The sequence below is a fragment of the Zingiber officinale genome, chromosome 2B (genome assembly GCF_018446385.1).
Source record: "Zingiber officinale cultivar Zhangliang chromosome 2B, Zo_v1.1, whole genome shotgun sequence".
NCBI lineage: Eukaryota > Viridiplantae > Streptophyta > Magnoliopsida > Zingiberales > Zingiberaceae > Zingiber > Zingiber officinale.
Genome location: NC_055989.1, coordinates 146,053,655 through 146,070,976, shown reverse-complemented (window position 1 = coordinate 146,070,976; position 17,322 = coordinate 146,053,655). Strand labels below are relative to the sequence as shown.

At 37.0% G+C, this 17,322-nt stretch overlaps 3 protein-coding genes across 5 annotated transcripts; 1 reads left to right on the top strand and 2 right to left on the bottom strand.

The window, feature by feature from the left end:
* Window positions 1-437: 437 nt before the first annotated feature.
* Window positions 438-7,371, bottom strand: LOC122047677 (probable E3 ubiquitin ligase SUD1). Of its 2 annotated transcripts, XR_006130647.1 has the most exons (10): window positions 6,885-7,371; window positions 4,982-5,677; window positions 2,987-3,766; window positions 2,682-2,893; window positions 2,226-2,597; window positions 1,979-2,136; window positions 1,733-1,896; window positions 1,515-1,661; window positions 666-1,411; window positions 438-565 (listed from the first exon to the last, which is right to left on the bottom strand). XR_006130647.1 is itself a non-coding variant. In XM_042609104.1 (9 exons), exons 1-9 carry the CDS (start codon window positions 7,197-7,199, stop codon window positions 908-910), a joined length of 3,348 nt encoding a protein of 1,115 aa, XP_042465038.1. In that variant the 5' UTR covers window positions 7,200-7,371; the 3' UTR covers window positions 438-907. The 2 variants fall into 2 exon arrangements, 1 of the variants encoding a protein (XP_042465038.1); XM_042609104.1 differs by having other exon boundaries at window positions 438-1,411.
* Window positions 7,372-9,836: 2,465 nt separating this feature from the next.
* Window positions 9,837-13,082, top strand: LOC122047678 (CBS domain-containing protein CBSX1, chloroplastic-like). 2 transcript variants are annotated; one of them, XM_042609107.1, is made up of 8 exons: window positions 9,841-10,375; window positions 11,470-11,557; window positions 11,653-11,717; window positions 11,877-11,925; window positions 12,180-12,232; window positions 12,430-12,545; window positions 12,747-12,804; window positions 12,880-13,082. In XM_042609107.1, the coding sequence occupies exons 1-8, from the start codon at window positions 10,175-10,177 to the stop codon at window positions 12,952-12,954; spliced, it is 705 nt and encodes a 234-aa protein (XP_042465041.1). In that variant the 5' UTR covers window positions 9,841-10,174; the 3' UTR covers window positions 12,955-13,082. The 2 variants fall into 2 exon arrangements, with proteins under 2 accessions (XP_042465040.1, XP_042465041.1); XM_042609106.1 differs by having other exon boundaries at window positions 9,837-10,375; window positions 11,653-11,925.
* A 12-nt stretch (window positions 13,083-13,094) lies between these two features.
* LOC122047679 lies at window positions 13,095-15,977 on the bottom strand. The gene is made up of 5 exons (XM_042609108.1): window positions 15,714-15,977; window positions 14,437-14,593; window positions 13,912-14,120; window positions 13,638-13,811; window positions 13,095-13,267 (listed from the first exon to the last, which is right to left on the bottom strand). The coding sequence occupies exons 1-5, from the start codon at window positions 15,900-15,902 to the stop codon at window positions 13,181-13,183; spliced, it is 816 nt and encodes a 271-aa protein (XP_042465042.1). The 5' UTR covers window positions 15,903-15,977; the 3' UTR covers window positions 13,095-13,180.
* Window positions 15,978-17,322: the final 1,345 nt, after the last annotated feature.

Sequence of the window (17,322 nt, the reverse complement as noted above, 5' to 3'; positions counted from 1 at the left end):
ATTGGTGGATGGCGTGCTCTTGTCCGATGAAAAAAGATTCAATGCGTCGGTGCAGTGCAGTAGTAAAACTAAATCTCATTAGGGATCAATATTTTAGATGTCAATTTTTGAATGGAATTGTGTTTCAAATTTACTCAGCAGAGGAATCAAAGAAAAGACTGTCTACTTATTATCAAAAACAAAAACAAAAAAAAAAAAAAAAATCAATGGAACAATCAAATTGGAAGGCCAAATGCTGAGCTGAGTGAACCATCTAAGCCAAGGTAGATTTGGTCACATTGAAATGTACAACTTATTCAAATAAATAAGATGAATAAAATGAGTATTTTAGATCATATAATTCTCATTGTTAAAATTATTCTTTTTTACTATTTATCATATTTCTATAAATCAAATATTAAAAAAATATTGCATATCTTATTCCACTCTACAAAGCATAAACCAAAAACATATATACACAACATTATTCCATTTCATCATCCAATCGATGCCCACTGAAGGAGGCAACGGATTAAGATAGATCACATTCCTAAGGAGCTATGCGTTGATCTACAGAATTCGTCTCCTGGCAAACACAAAACAATTGAAATTCCTTTAATGAGAATTACATATTGTGTTGAAAACTGCACGACTTCTACCAAAAAATCTTATGAAACTCTACTTACAACCGCACCAGACGCTCACACAAATTGGTATTCGATAGTGAAAACCATGGACCAACTGAGAGTCATCAATATCAGGGAGGAAGGGCCACCAGATTGAGATGTATCACGGCAAGTAACTACTTCATTAAGTCCATCGTATTACAACCTTCAACGTTCACGGGATGTGGTGTATAACGAACTAGCAACTTAAACACAAATTATCAGCAAAGGCGATGGCCTAATGTATCTTCCAGCTCAAAACCCTACCTCACATGCTGGCGCTGATTAGCTCGTCTAAGCCTCAACCCCATGTCAACCTCTTGTTCATGAAGAATTAAACCAGCATTTGTGGAGTTCGTCTCCTGACCATTGGGTCTCGACTCTTGATCGCCTGTAATTGCTTCACCAAAGTTATGCAACCTTCGCCCGATAAGATACCTGTCGTCCCTGATGGAATTGTGAAGGTTGGTGAACCAGATATGGAACCTCTTCGCACAAAAGCAGAACAAACTGAACAGGAGGCATCCCAGCCATGCGAAACGGTACACGGCAGAATTCACTATCAGCGGATAACCAAAGACGGGGAAGATGCCTTTTGCAAAGACATAGGGAATGCAGAGCGCCGTCAGAAGCTTTGAGATGATCGGAATCATAATCTCACGTAGCACCCACAGACCCCTCAGCCGTGAGAAGCCATCCTCTCTTACTCTTTCGAATTTGCGACGCCAATTTTCGTCAACTAATGGCGCCATCTGATCTAAGATCACCTGTTACGAAATTGATATCAGTCAATTTCAAGGAATGAACATCAGTTATCACTACAAAACAACTAAGCAGCATACAAACACAAGAGAAAAAATGTGGTTATACCAAGCGAGTCCAGATCTTCAGGAAGATGAGCCCTAAAGCCCAGTCTTGGTAGAGGAGAAATACTGGGCTTTCATCCACAGGAACCCTCAGAGGAACGATCACCAGAAGCTCGAACAAGAGGCCAATTAGTACTGGAATGATAAATATCTGTGGACAAGAAACAGTCAGTAACAGAAATATTTAAAATGACTTCACACTATCAGGATAGTGTCACTCACCCATATCGACAAAAGGGCAGAGCTCTTCACTATAATTTCGCACCACTTCCATATCTGCAAAAGCAAAACATGTACTCTGCGGGTTTTGATGTAATCGACAGAATACCTTACTCCAACAGCTACAGTACAGATGATGTAACAGCCAATACTGAAAGCAAAGAGATCTGACAGAAGCATCTGTGTCAATCTCCATAGTTTGGAAGAAATACTACTAATTTACAATGGGAAAAGGATTGTAAACATTACCATTGCACTTGAAGCCATGAGTAATTGGAAGCCTAGGAATGGCATTAAATAGTGCACGACCGAGGGAGACAGGAAGGATGATCATTGCGCAGTTGAAAATCAAAAGAGTCATCCATGCCAATACCAGCAAGAAGACAATGCGGAGTACAAAACCATACCTGCGAAAGTTAAACAGTTAGCATACTGGATTGTGTATCGATATATAAATCATGTAGGTGCAAAGAATTGAAATGTTAAGGGGTCTTACTCAGAATCTGCGTGATCGTCTGCATCAGATTCTTCAGCCACATCTGTGTTTCCAATGATATCACCCCTACCTTGATCACCATCAGCAATTCTTGGCACCATACGTAGATCATTCTGACGAGGTCCACCTAGATGAGCATCATGTAATCTCTCTCGTCTAACTGGTTCAATGTTGCCAGCATCTTGAGTTCCATTAACCTCCGCCCGTGGTAACAAGTAATCAGACAGACCAAGCGCCCAACCAACTGCAGTAAACCAATGGCGCAAAAGAGATTTTATTGTTGTCCGTAACTTAAAATGCTCGATAGCAAATGGTATGCAAATTTGGAACAGTAGAACATCCGTAGGAATTTCCGTGAATGGATCAGAAATACTGCATAATGAGAGATGTTAGGTTAGTTAAGCAGGTAAACCAAGGATTCAACTGTTGAATGAATTAACCTAGAAGTCAACCAACGTTATGTCCAGAGGGAATATGGAAGGCAGAAGGCGCATAGAGAGCTTCACAGGTAAGAAGACAAGCATCACTATCAGACTGCCATAAACAGCAACAGAGAGTAAAACACGCCGTGCGTGTTTATGCACTGGGTCATCAATGAGGTCACGGAATGGATTATAGTTTGGATCTGCTGGATCCCGCAGGAAATATAGAACTCCATTCCTCAGTACCTACAGAAACAGAAACATTAATTGTTACGCTAGGTTTAACAAGGTACTATGTATAATATAATTAAGCATGAAAATAAAAATCAGCAACTTTACCCCTCTGAGAAGACTGACAAAAATGCTGATTTGGAGCATGTAAACTATGCCAACAAGCCAGTGGATTGAGGAGCTAGCTAATGGTGAGGCCGAAAAGAATTCAATTCTTTGAGTAATTGTTGTCCCCAGCATCTTCAAGGTGCACACATCAAGCCACCACCCACACAGCAACGGAAAGACTCCCAATTCGATAATCAACAAAAATGCAACCTTAAACATCGTCATTAGATGTCTCATTGCTGCAAGAAATTGTCTAAGGAGAGAAGGAATTGCTTCTGCTGCTGCAAGTAGACCATATAGCCTCCCAAATATAATGCGGTCACCTCTACTATATCGTATCAAAGCAACAAGCCCGAGATAAAAGAAAACAAAGCAGAATAAGAAAATATAGCCGACTGCAAGCGTAGTCACATCAGAAAGATGGGAGGATCCAGCAATTGTTCCCTTGAGCAGATCCGTGGCAATGGACCTGGCAACAGTATTAGAGACCTCATTTGTTCCAGTGACATTCATTATTTGGGATCCGTTAACCGCTGCAACCATCCGGTTCAAGATACCATCAGTATGGTTCTCGGTCGACAAGTTCTTCATAGCAATCAGCCCGTTCTTCAATGTATTATTGGCTACTGAGAGAGCTGATTCTGAAATGGGCAACCTTTTCGTCACCAATGGGCTAGAAACTGATGAAAAGAACCACGTGATGTAATAGAGAAAGATCCTCCCTAATGAGAAAGGAACAAAAATGACAACACCCAGGAAGATAGCATTGCTTGCCAGCACCTACAAAGTGTCAAAAAGAAGAAAAAAGGATTTGGAAGAGTGAAGCCATACAAAAAAACTTTATTATCAAAAAGAAATATTTTTGCAATCCATGCAGAAATTCCAGAAAGACTATTTAGTGTAATGGGCAACCAAAGAAGCAAGGGGAAAAAAACTTGCCAGCATAGAAACATATAAGAAGCTAAGTGAATCATTTGGCTTCCACTGCAACAAATTAAACTTTTGAAAAGTACACTCTTATCATCTTATGATTCAGAAAAAATACACGATGACACTGAATATACAAAATATTCAACAGAGATGAAGGGACTGTCGAGCAAATGGCTACATCAGCATTGGCCTAACTAAGACTCAGGTCTTAGTAGTCCTTTGGTAATGTTCTGGGAGTTCCATGCATCAGGCCCATTGCCATGATGCATGCGTCAGGCCCATTGCCATGTTGCATGTGTCAGGCATAAGCTTGTGTGTCAGAACAGATCTTGAAGCCTGAACTAGTACCTACAAGGTTATTATCACCTGGAGCATTTTAGCTGTCACTTGACCTGCCAACAGCATGACCATAGAACAAACTACTAGCTTAAAAGAACCTAATCAGCTATTGACTGAACTCAGCACAACCGCTCTGTGTGCTAATCTGTTCTAGAAAGTTTACCTCCTCCACCACAATAGTGCATTGAATGACCAAATAACTTTGACTAGATAGCATTGCAGATAACTGCATGTCAAGTTATATTATAAACTACATTTGAGCAAATGTTTTTTGTACATCAAACCTCTATCCTACAAAAACAAGCATATTAGGTGCTCTTGCAAAATTTCCTCTAATCCATCAGGATTGACAGCAAAGGCAGATGTTTGACTACTCCTTGCTTTACCCAATTTGAAAACATTGCAAACTGACACTTGTATCTTCCTTTTATTTTAGGCAAAATTGCACACTTTATTCATGTCTATGTCTATGAACATCCACTTCAACTAACCTGAAGTTTGGTTCATCAAATTAAATTAATACTAAGATGTGATATTTAGTTTTTACTCATGAGATGCATTGAGCAAGTATAAAAAAAGAAGAGTTGAACACAGTATATTTCACTATTGCAAATGACTTAAGGATATTTTGAGCACTATCAAAACCACAAAAAAGCAATAAAAATTAATCAACATGAAAATATGTTTTAGTATTAAGTATAAACAATCCAAGAGAGCGCTACTTACCGTGATAGCATTTTCGACCAAATGAAACACAGGCCCTTGCATTCCTACAAGCTCATCAAATGGCACATCTTCAGCACCATCAGCATCATCTAGTCCATCAAACATCTGTTCAACTTGGGCTTCAAGACGAGCAGCCTGCATTTCCAGTCGAGCAGCAACATTCTCTGCATTTCTTCTAATTAATTGGCCAGCCCCAGCAATTCCTTGAGCTCCACCATCATCTTCAGCATTTCTATCACCAGCAGCATTCCTATTAACTGGACCAGGAAGCCTCCTAACAGCACGAGCACCATTCCTTTCCTGACCTTCATCATCTCTCTCAGCATCATGTCCGCCAAGTTCACGTAAATGTCTAAAATAATCTCTCAAGGAGGTTGCCCCGAGAAAAATGAACACAATGCTAGCAGAAAGTAGAAAACCATGCAGACAATCTGTGAGTATTACAGGTGCAGATAAATGGCTCAAAAATAGCCTTTGAGCTTCACCAAGACTCCTCACAAAGGTCAGGCGCCAAATCCAAAATGTGATAAATGGTATCATAAGGAGCCAAACAGAAAGAACAAAAGCAAGCCGCATGAAGAATTGCATAACATGGCATGCTTTCATTGCCATTCCAACAACAAATTCCTGAAGAGGAAGCCTTGCAGGAGCATTCTCAGCATACACGGGAGAGAAAGAAAACGTGTGTTTACAGACCTGCAAACATGATGAATCAATATGATCAGCAGGCAAAGAAAGACATCAGCCATCAAAAGTGCCACACATTAGAATGATTCACTTGTAAAATGTTTGAAGCACCTGTCGTAATATATGCTTCGAAAAAGTGAACCATCCACTGCGTAAGCAATAAATTGAGGTGCAAACGGAAAAAAAAAAGTTGGACCCTTCTATCAATGCATTCCAAACATGAAAAATCACTAAACTATTTTCTTCATTATTGCTGGGATGCATTGCTAGGCCCAGGAGGAATTGATTTTCAAAAAGATGACAAACACCACAAAACATGGACATCTTTCATGACTGGTAAAGATTCACACCAAAGCTAAGACAAAAGTTGGTAAATGTAAAACAGCATAAATGAACTAACAAAACATAGAAGAAAAATACCAACTTTTAGGTGCTAATCATAATGAGTTTTTTTTCCCCCTTTTAACTAAAATGGAATTATATCACAATTTAATTTCATTATCCATCAAGATTCCAGCAAGCAAGTTGCATAGCATTCAGAGCTCAATATAGTCACAAATTAAGTCTCTTCAAGTCCCACCATATCTCCTAGTCATTTTTGTCCAGCTGTATTCTCCTGTTTTCCATCAACCAAAAGCTAAAAGAATTCCCACTAATTTTCTTTCAGCTAAAACAAAACTATATCATGGATTAACTTTATTATTCCTCATGATCATACGTATGACTTTATCTTCATGGACATTCTAGCAAGAAGTCTCAACATCCAGAACTCAATACAATCACAAGATAAGTATTTTCAAGACCCGCCATATCTTCTGGTCTTTTCTCTCTAATAACTTGATATTTTTCTCAGAGTTTTCCGTGGACCAGAAGAAAATAGAACATCTAAAAACGTACTAAATTTCCTTTAACTAAACTAAAACTATATTACGATTTAAATTTACTATTCCATGTGTATGGCTTTGTCGTCATCACCAACCGGCAAGCACAATATAAACACAAAGACGAGTCCCTTCAAGTCCTAACATATCTTCTGATCATTTACTCTCTAATTCAGTATTTTTTTATCGTTGATTGAAAACAACGAGAAAAATTGCGAATGGTCAGAGAGAAATGACCATAAAATATGGTGGACACGAAGCGGACACAGCCCCCACGAGTCAAAGAAACCCTAACACGAGATATCCATAAAATCAGGACACGGAAACCGCCCTACCTCGCATTGACGCGCGTTGCTGTGGTTAAGCCACTGGAGGAGGCAGTCCTGGTGCACGAACTTTATGCTCCCACTGCACGCGCAAGGGTACCGAAGGGGGTTGTCGGAGTCCCCCGGGTTGCGGCAGATCCGGCACACGTCCCCCTCGTCGTCGTCGTCGTCATACCTGGAGGCTCCTGAGGCCGTGGTAGTACTAGTAGGAGGAGGAGGTGGTGGCCGCGGCGGCGAATCCGCAGCGGAAGACGAAGGACGGTCCACGGCGGTCTGCCTGTCGCCGGAAAGGGAAAGGAGGGGGTGATCGGAGGTGTCTTCCATGGCCCGCCGTTCTAGTTATATCTCGCCAGCGATCGCCTCCGACCACAGCCCGCCGGGGAATGGTTGGATTTGGTTGGTTTCCCTTTCGCGTCCCCCTCCAGCGAAGGAAAAAGGACCGACGAAAGAGATGCGAAGGTTCAGGATACGAGGGGCTTCAAAGGAAAAGAATGAGAAGTGGATTGATATTATAAAACTTGGAGGTGTCCTTTTTATAAATGTCACCGACAAGGCAACAAGTGTGCCTATTTTACGATCAACTACAGTTATGTTTACGTATTTACAAAGAATACTAAGCTTAAGCCGATTTGTTGTTGGATTAAATTAAATGGGCCGGTTTGGGCCTAACCGGGCTGGATATACAATTTTGGTCAGATTGCCATGCTTTTTGGAATAATATATCAATAGCAAGCTAGTCAAAACTACCCTAAAATTAAGCAATTTAATCAAATTATACTCTCTGCTTTTCGAACTAACTTTATATATCTTATTATTTAATTAAAAATAGTAAGGACCTTTAATAATAAACTCTTAATTGACTTAGTTAAATCTAAAATTTAGTTATACGTTATTTTCTTTTCCACACCATAAATAATTTCAAGACTTATATCAATCCATCTATTTCAACTAGAGGTATAATTAATAATTTAATTTTTACTTTAATTTCGTATTAAAATTTTTATAGAAAAAATCAAACTAGCATTTAATAATATTATTTAATTATTTGACAATAAATATTTATTTTATATAATTTATATATATTCATGTATTATATTACATGTAAGATATATTTATTGTGGAGCGCTACATATTGTCTCTCGTGACAGGTTCGTGTCACATTTTTTGTTTTTTTTTTTAATTTAACTTTTTCTCATTCGTGATATTCGTTTTTTCTTTTTTATTATCATAAAATCAACTTTTCTTCTCATCATTCTCCTCGTGGGAGCCCTTGTAATTTTTTATTTTCCAGTCTCTCTCGACTTCGACCCTCGCTACGACGAAGCTAGATTTTTCCCGCTTCGCCTTTACTCACCGTGACTAAGTTCCCTACAACGGTCTCACAAGCCAAAGACGTCAAAGAATAGTAATTGAAATACTCATCGTGATTTATCTCCTCCATGTTATTCTGGGACAGACTGACGGGGGCGCTGAAGACGAGCATATTCACTTTTTACCACAATTTACTCTATAATTTAGACAGAAATGACATTGCAAAGTTGAAATCTTGGATAGATAGTAATATTTTAGACTATAAACAAATCCTCGTATGCTCCATTCAAATATGCATTGTAAAAAAAACTTCTCTAAAACTATAAAAGAAATTATAATGGAGAGGAACTTATCCAAAAAAAAAAAAAGAGATGGGCTAGGCTTTGAGTGGGGAAGGGATGACTGAATAAAAAACCATTTTTATATAAAAGAATCAATGTGTAATAAATATGATTTTTTTAAAAAAAATATATATTTTATAAAATTTGTTTATAATAAATAATAAAAAAAGTCCTTTAAGTTAGATTAGAATCCAGAACTGCCTAAATTGACATTCCTATGACATTATATGAATAACCGTTATTTTTATTAATTTTTAGTCAAGATGTCTTTCATGTAGTGGATAAATTATAATTTTTAAATATTTTTTTATCTTATTAATGTATTTAATTGGTTTTATTTGATAAAAAATTCAATTAAATATCTTGATAAAGTTAAAAAATATAAAAATTATAGTTTATGAACAGAATTTAGAGCCGTAACTTTCATGAGGCTAGAGACATAACCATCTCAAGGTCCAGCCCAATGAAAGACTTATTTTTTTAATTATATTAAAAAAATGAGAGATATGGATCTTAAATGGCCGTTAAATCTATTCTCACGGCTCCGAGGTACACACTGACGCATGACTCTTCTTTGCATACAATTTCATCTCCGATGTTGCTCTTTTTTGTACGCGATTTCTTCTTCGGCATTCTTTCTACTAAGGCACGAATCCACGGAACAAGAGGTAATCATAATCTTCTTATTTAACCATCTTTTTCGTCTTGCAACACATGACACTAATTGTAACTTAATCATGCAACAAGGATCGTTTGTGTGACATAATCGTATCGATTCTCACAGGGGCTATCTCACTCGACGCAAGCTGTCGGTTGGTCTTTGCTTGCGTGACTTAATTGTGTAGCATGGGGCTGTCGTACATTACCTTAGTCGCTTGTGTGAACTGCGACCTAATTGCATGGTGATTACTACTTGTCACCTTATTACTGCCTGTGATCATCACATTGGTCTCAGTATTATAGGATATACTAAATGGACTACCAATATTATCGATTGAGAAAGAAAGAGTTCGACAATTGAATTATGTAAATATGATAAATGTTTTTATCTTTAAAAATAACTAGACGAGTAATGTTTATATAATTATTTTAAATATTTATTAATTTTTTTATTAATGTAATATATTTATTTTAAATTTATTTATATATTTAATATATATGTTATTTATAAATTAAATTTTATTTTATTTATCATGGTAAAAAAGTCACTTTTTAATATACGTTCATGTCCCGTGAACACAGGTAACAGAATTAGGTAATTTAGGTGATAATTTTTTCGAATGATTTCATTAATAAATCAAAGACATCCAAAAAAAACGTTAAGAGATGAGGAGGAAATCAGGAACAAGGGAAGATCAGAACTGGTCAACTAGGGAGAAATTTTTTATATCAGTTTTTTTTCCTACTCGAAGAAACGTGCAAGTTAAACGTACTCAATTTGGAATCTACTACCAGATTCGAAGAACTTTCTTTCTAAAAAGGACGAGCAAATCACGGCAGAGAAAAGCGCCTGACAAATATTGATTTTCTTTTTCTTCACTTTTTTTTATCGAACAATCAAAATTATCTTTTTCTTCTTACTCTTTGTCTAAGCTTCTTTGAAAAAGTCCCCAGCGAATTCACATCGGAAAAGTCTATAAGAGATCGATGGCGGTGCGAGTTGGAAAGGGAAGTTCGCCGTCGATGGATTCTCTGGTTCTCAAGCCGCTCGTTGTGGTTCCTCCCCGCCACCGCCACCACCACGGCAGTGTCCTCGGCCGTTGTTGGCGGCCGCCGGTGCGTCTCCTCCGTCTGCCCGCCTCGGTCACAGTGGCGTCGAACGGGGCCTTGGCAGCGAAATCCTTGCCGGTGAGTTTCTCTGCTCTCCCGTCGCCCAATTTCGTTTGCGATTCATTGTCGGAGAGGATTTTTTTTTTATTATTATTTTTAAAAAAAAAAAGTGGAACTTTTCAAAATGATTTCTTGCCTATTAGGGTTTTAGCTTCTCCCTTCGCCCAATATCTGTTGTTTCTTCCTCGATCCATTGGATAACCGATTCCTAGGTGGAACCCTAAGTTTGCGGGATTCAGTTTGCTTTATCGCCCTTGGAAATACATAGCTCATCACTTTTTTCCATTAAGATTACTGTTGAAGTCGTTTTCAATCTTCACCAGGCTCAACTTTGAATCTCATGGATCTAGATCGATTCAAGTGGTCTAACTCTTCACCAAGCGTAGCATCAACAGTTGGTCACTTTCTAAGTGTTTAAGATTTCCATGACAAAGATTGTTGGTTATTTTTATCTATCTATATTTTTCTAACCAAACCTAACTCTATGTCTAATCAAAGCTGTGTTAGATCAGTAGTTTTATTCTTTTATCGTCTTCATCAAAGTCCTAACAATATTATGTCGTCTATGATAATTTAATCCCTCCATTGAGCTTTATGCAAATCATTTGAGTTATTTTATTAATTGACTAAGGTGTTGTTTTCTCTCCCGCTATCCTTTACATGCCTTCCACTTTAGTCAATTCTAACTCTTCTATGAATCTATTGATCTACTTAGGATTCTACTTTGATATTCATTTAGAATAAAGAAGGCCCAAGTATTTCATAGGTTTGTTCTTATGTTTCTCCCCTCTTTTTGTACACTTTTACTCATTTCAAAATTTTAGAATTGACACCAAGTTGTTTTTGACTGAAGATTACTGTTTAAATGCATGCTATCTTGATGTATATATCTTCCAGTTAACGAAGCATTTCACTTCAACAATGAAGGAATATTTCTTCATGTGAAACTGTATTTGTATTTATCAGTGAAGATATAGGAAACAAATCTAATGAAGATAGGTTTGAATTTGAAAATGATGCTCCAAGTATTAGAATGAAGTCCATTTAGCTAACTGCAGTATAGAAGTGAACACTTTTCCTTCTAAACTTGGGCTCAATCTGAGTATTTGCAGAATAGCAATGGTGAATACACAGTTGGCGATTTTATGACCCGAAAGGAAAATCTTCTCACAGTGAAGCCCTACACTTCGGTAGATGAAGGTTCCGTCACTGTATCATTTACTTCATTGTGGGTTTTCAGTTGAGATCTTGTGGGTACAGGCTTAACTGACCTATTCATCTTGTCATGCCAATAGCACTGGAACTGTTGGTGAAGAACAGGATCAGTGGCTTTCCTGTGATCGATGACGATTGGAAATTGGTATATACATTCGTCCCTTCCTTTTTCTTGTTCTCTTTTTATTCACCAACAAAATGTTCGTTTTTAAAACTAGCAAGAGCATCTATTTTTTTTCATCTTTGCTATTGGCATATGTTTGATTATTTGTCTTCTTATATTGCCTGTTTGATTTTGTCACAGGTAGGAGTGGTCTCGGATTATGATTTGTTGGCATTGGACTCCATTTCAGGTTCTTCTTCATCAACCATTGCTTATTCCTCTTTCTCAATCTCTCTTTTTCACTTGGTATCTATGTGTTTTGCGTGAAATAATTTCTCAAAGAATTTTTTATATGTGCAATATTTTGTGTTCAATCGACCTCCTGAATTTTCCTCTCAATGCAATCAACACAAAAGACTTCTTCAATTTAAAATAAATGCTTAAGATATCATTTCTTTTAAGTTCTTAAGGCAATTTACATGTAAAAATCTTTTTCCTTCTCAGGAAGTGGACGGACCGAGATAAGCATGTTTCCTGAGGTCGATAGTTCATGGAAAGTATGTTTCTCACTTTTATTTCCTTGCAATAGTATTTCATGTTGCATTTATTCTTTCCCTTTTTTCCTTTTATCTTTTTCGTTTATAGAGTTTCCTGAATCAAGCAATACATTTTCGATGCCTAAACAAACAGCTACTTCATCTCGTAGCATTCTGATTCAGTAAGCTTAAACTAAGCATTTTTCACACTGCTGCAGACATTCAATGAGATCCAGAAACTATTGAGCAAGACCAATGGTCAAGTCGTCGGCGAGGTGATGACTCGCACCCCTCTTGCTGTTCGCGAATCAACCGACCTCGAAGATGCCGCAAGGTTCTCATTGTGAAGAAAAATCTATCAAAATAACAAATAATGGATGATTGACGAAGCTGCAAAGAAGTGATAAAAATACAAACAAAGATCATCAATTATAACAGATCGCTTCTTCCTCATGCTCATCATATTCAAGTTCCTATCGGGAACACGCTTTTTCTGGTCGAATTGCTAAACAGATGAAATCCTTTCTGATCGCAGGCTATTGCTCGAAACAAAGTACAGAAGATTTCCAGTCGTCGACGGCAATGGCAAAGTGGTAAGTGAAATATCCATCGACCATTACTTTGCACTAAGTTTGGTTGCTTAATCATGGTGGCCTTGAACATTGAAGGTTGGGATTATTACGAGGGGTACCGTAGTTAGAGCTGCGTTGCGGATCAAGCATAGAACCAACAAGAACACTTAATGGATGGATATATGTACTCTGCAATCCAAGTTTCATATGAGACTTGATATATTGACACTTTTTATGAGATTCGATTATACGTTGTAGAAACTCCTAAATAATTGATTATTCACAAAATTAATGATCTAGTCAGAGCGTGATACAACACACTTTATCTGCCACAATTGATGAACAATAAAGGCAGAACGTGATAGCATTGTTTTGCACAGTGAAATATATAAATTGGCTAAAAAACATCTGGGTGGTGGCGTCCAGGAAACGAGCTGCTCTGCTGAGCCACTTTGAGGTGCACCCCCAGTGTATAATTGTTCATCTGCACAGCCAGGCCAATAAAATAAAAATAAGTCGTACAGATAATATAATAGTATACAATACAAAGATCTCCATGGAAACTACCTTATTTATCACATTATGAAGCAAGTGAGGTAAAGAACAAAACCCTTTTTAAAAAAATTAATTTCAATCAAAGTATGAAAAGAGAGAGGGGCTCCTTCCCTTAGATTGTCGAGTTTCTAATAGAATGAACCACACTGTTTAGCAGTAAAGGAAATCTGGGCCATTTGGCAAACAAAGAAGTGAGATGCATTCGAATAGGATCCAAATTATAGTAGAGATAGACACGATTATAGTAGAGAGAGACACGAGATTTTTAAGAACAGCACTGCGTCCTATTTGGTACTAACCTCAAGTGTCCTTATCTGCTCTTTGCACTGAGAGAGCATCTGCCTCAGCTGTTGCACCTCTTCATTCTGGGCATCGAATGTTCTCTGCCATTCGTGCTGTATGCTGACAGCTCGCTTCAGGATATTGTTCTCGTGAAGTAGCACTTCAACCTGCTGCTTCCACGTTTCGTTTTCCTATCAATAAGGATATCAAAAGTGGATATATACGTAGTAGACCCCAAACACATGAATTAATAGTTTCTGAGACAGGAGACTAGAGTGAAAATTGTGTTACCTTGCTGAGACTCTCGAATGCCTCGTGACTAGTTCGGGCAGCGACAAATTTCTCAAACAGCTCCAAGATTCTTGATGCATGGGTTTTTGCATCATTAAGGTCGGCGGCAGATGTTAATTCTTTCAAAAGCAGTTCCACGCATCCTGATCGGTTGACTGGGAGATTGCTTGTAGCATCTGGCCTTCCTGATGAAGAACCTGCCATACTATCTGCCAAGATTCCAATCTATGAGAGTGAGACCCGTGCAAGATCACACAATAAAAAGAGATGTGAAATCAACAAATCCGACAAAAGGTAAGCAGTTTGCTATCTGGACGCCCTCCTAGGCAAACTCAAATATACAAAGTGCACATTTGTGAATGAAAAATGTGGAGCAATGACGATCTTCATTCTTTGTAGCCGCATGATAAAAAAACCATACCTGATTTTCAATAGAAAAAATCACTAAAAATGAAAACACACTTCTGTCCAGCTTCAGAGAGTACAATGACATCCGCATAATGACAGGAAATGTGTGTCAAATACCTTCAGATGGTAGACGAACATCTGGAGAAATGGGCACTGAATTGTTCACAAAAGCAGAATCCAGACTCCTTCCTTGTGATGATGATAAAAGTTCAATCAAGTTCTTGATGGCAGCGTCCAAGTTACTACCAGATGTCTCAAATACTCTTTGTACAAGCTGCAAAGAAGGAAAGAAATTATAAGCTCTAATTTACAAGGTAATCCATAATATTGACCATTCCAGACCTTCTGGAATCAGTAAAAGAAGGATTTTCCAAGAGAATACAAGGGAAAAACAAGACATGAGAATAAAAAATCAATCTGATGCATAGACATAAATATACAACATCGGCTGGAAAAATGATTTATAGGTTATGCAGTTCACACACACACACACAAGCTTTCCCCCCTCTTTATTTGCATTCCTTCTAACAATTAAAAGTAACAACTTAGAAGCATAAGTGAGTTTTTTTAACAACAAAATTTCACACTAGGTCATTGTTGAAACATATCATATAAACATGCGTCAGAAGCAGTAAGTCCCTTCAGGATGGACAGTTGGCTAGCGCATGGTGGTGTTGCCACCATGAGATCTAGGATCAAATCCTGACTAGGTGACTGTCCTCCCTCATGTGTTATTTAACTGCCCAAGTCTAGTAGTCACCCATAATTTACCTCTTCCGTGTTGACCTAGGCCAGGCTGAAGGAGGCACTGGGGACAAGGGAATCGCTTTTTGCCATCATGTGTTAGAAGCAGTTAGAATTAATATTAAAAAAAAAAACAGATAACACACTTCTTCACTGAGAGGAAGGTGGATCATGGATGTACGAAACAACAATTGTTAACACTGCTGTAACTAGTTCCAGTAAGACACCATATATTTGTGTAGATCAACACTATGAATGCCAAAGGAACTGGTTATATAATAAAAGCCAAAGTAATAACTAGAATGTAGGAATTTCAGTATACGAACGTTCTAAATAAAGCAACTCTACCACCCGAGTACCAACTCGGTTACACCGTGGAAGAAGAAGTACAAATCTGATTACAACTTATTTATTCATTGATTTTTTTCCCCTTTGTTATTAGTAAAGTAGAGGAGTATGCCCCTGGTCATTGAATCACTAATCATAAAACATACTTTCTACATCTTTATGATTTCTAAGAAAAGACAACAGCCACAAAAGAATTTTTTCGACCTTTAACCAAGTTAAGAATGCATCACACAGACAGAAGGAAACTAACTAAATTAATTTCTTGAAAAAGAAGAAAAGAGCAAAAGCAGAAAGTAAATCGCCTCAATGCCCAGGTCGGGAAACCGAGCCCTAAGAAGATCCAGAGGGTTCTGCGTCGGCGGAGACGGCGTTGCCAGGAGAGCAGCGGTGTCGGAGAGGCGGATCCTCTTCGAGAGAGACGGAGAATCGCAGAAGGCGTCATCGAGGAACACCGAGGCGCCCCTCTTCCGGCAATCTATGAACGCAGACATTTTGAACGATCAGTGAGGTCGTCGGTGGCCGGCGATCGAGAACAAGGGTTTCTTGAGCAGTAAAGACGCCACCACGGAATGGTCGGGCCGAGATCGGTATTTATAGGCGTAAAGAAACGCGAATTGGGAAATATTCAGTGAAGTGAGTGACGACAGACCAAACAACTTGTGATTTGATCAACCAAAACAGTGAGTTGTCCACTAAAATTCTGGGTATTGATTCGTGTATAGTTCAACCGGGAGATGTGTTTTTTATTCCTTTTACACAAACAGCCAAATAAAATGTAGAATTTGAATTCGGACTCCAATTTGAAAATGTCTATTGTCTATATTATTAGTAGTAAATGGAAAAAAAATACAATTATTAACTTTTATTTATAATTAGATTGTCTTCGTATAAACACTTAAAATTATTTTTGTACTATTTTTTAATAAACAAATATTTTGAACAAAATAATTTTTATATTTAAAGGCATCCAATAATTGAGAAAAGAGTGAAAAGCACACCGTTATCATTTTAATTAAATAGATACTTAAAAAAAAATCAAAATAACCTCTAATTATATTTTTCATTCTTAAAAAAAATTATTTCCAATACTATTGGAGTAGCTATGGTCATAACTAAATAATTTTATCTTTGTCTAGATTACTATATATTTAGAGTTAATAATTTTTTATAATAAATTACTTAACTCAATCACTTTCTATTGAAATATATTTAGTAGAGATGTTCAAATTAGATCAGTGATAGATGTTTAGATTTTATCAATAACTTAATTAGTTACTTCTCATGTAAATCAATAGTTAGACTTCTGTATAAAAAATAATAATATCTTCAATTATAGTTTTTTTTGAGGTGTAAAATATATTTCTTTTCGCCATCCTCATAATGCCTGAGACAAAAGTTAAATTTAAATAAGTTTTAACAAGTTAATAATATTCGAGTATATTTTCTATTAAAATTATCCGTCATATTTTTTAAGTATAAATAGTTTAAAAATAAGTATAATTCATATTAAATTCATTATTTTAAACTAGAATCGAGTATATTTTTTATTAAATTGAGTACGATTTTTTTTCCTATTTAATATAATTTCTCCTAAATTCAGTACAATTTGAAAAAAAAAATTAATATATTTTTCATCCAATTGAGTATCATTTAAAGAAAATCTAGTATATATTTCTATCTATCATTTAAATAAAATCTAGTATATTTTCCATCCAATTGAGATGGAAAAAGAATCGTACTCAATTTGATAGAAAATATACTAGATTCTAATTTAATGTACTGAATTTAAGAGGATTTATACTCATTTTTAGATTTTTTATACTTAAAATATCAGGGGCAATTAGGTAAGTATATTATACTAGGGAGTGAAAATAAAGATTTTTTTCAATGGGGAGTACATGCAAAGTTATG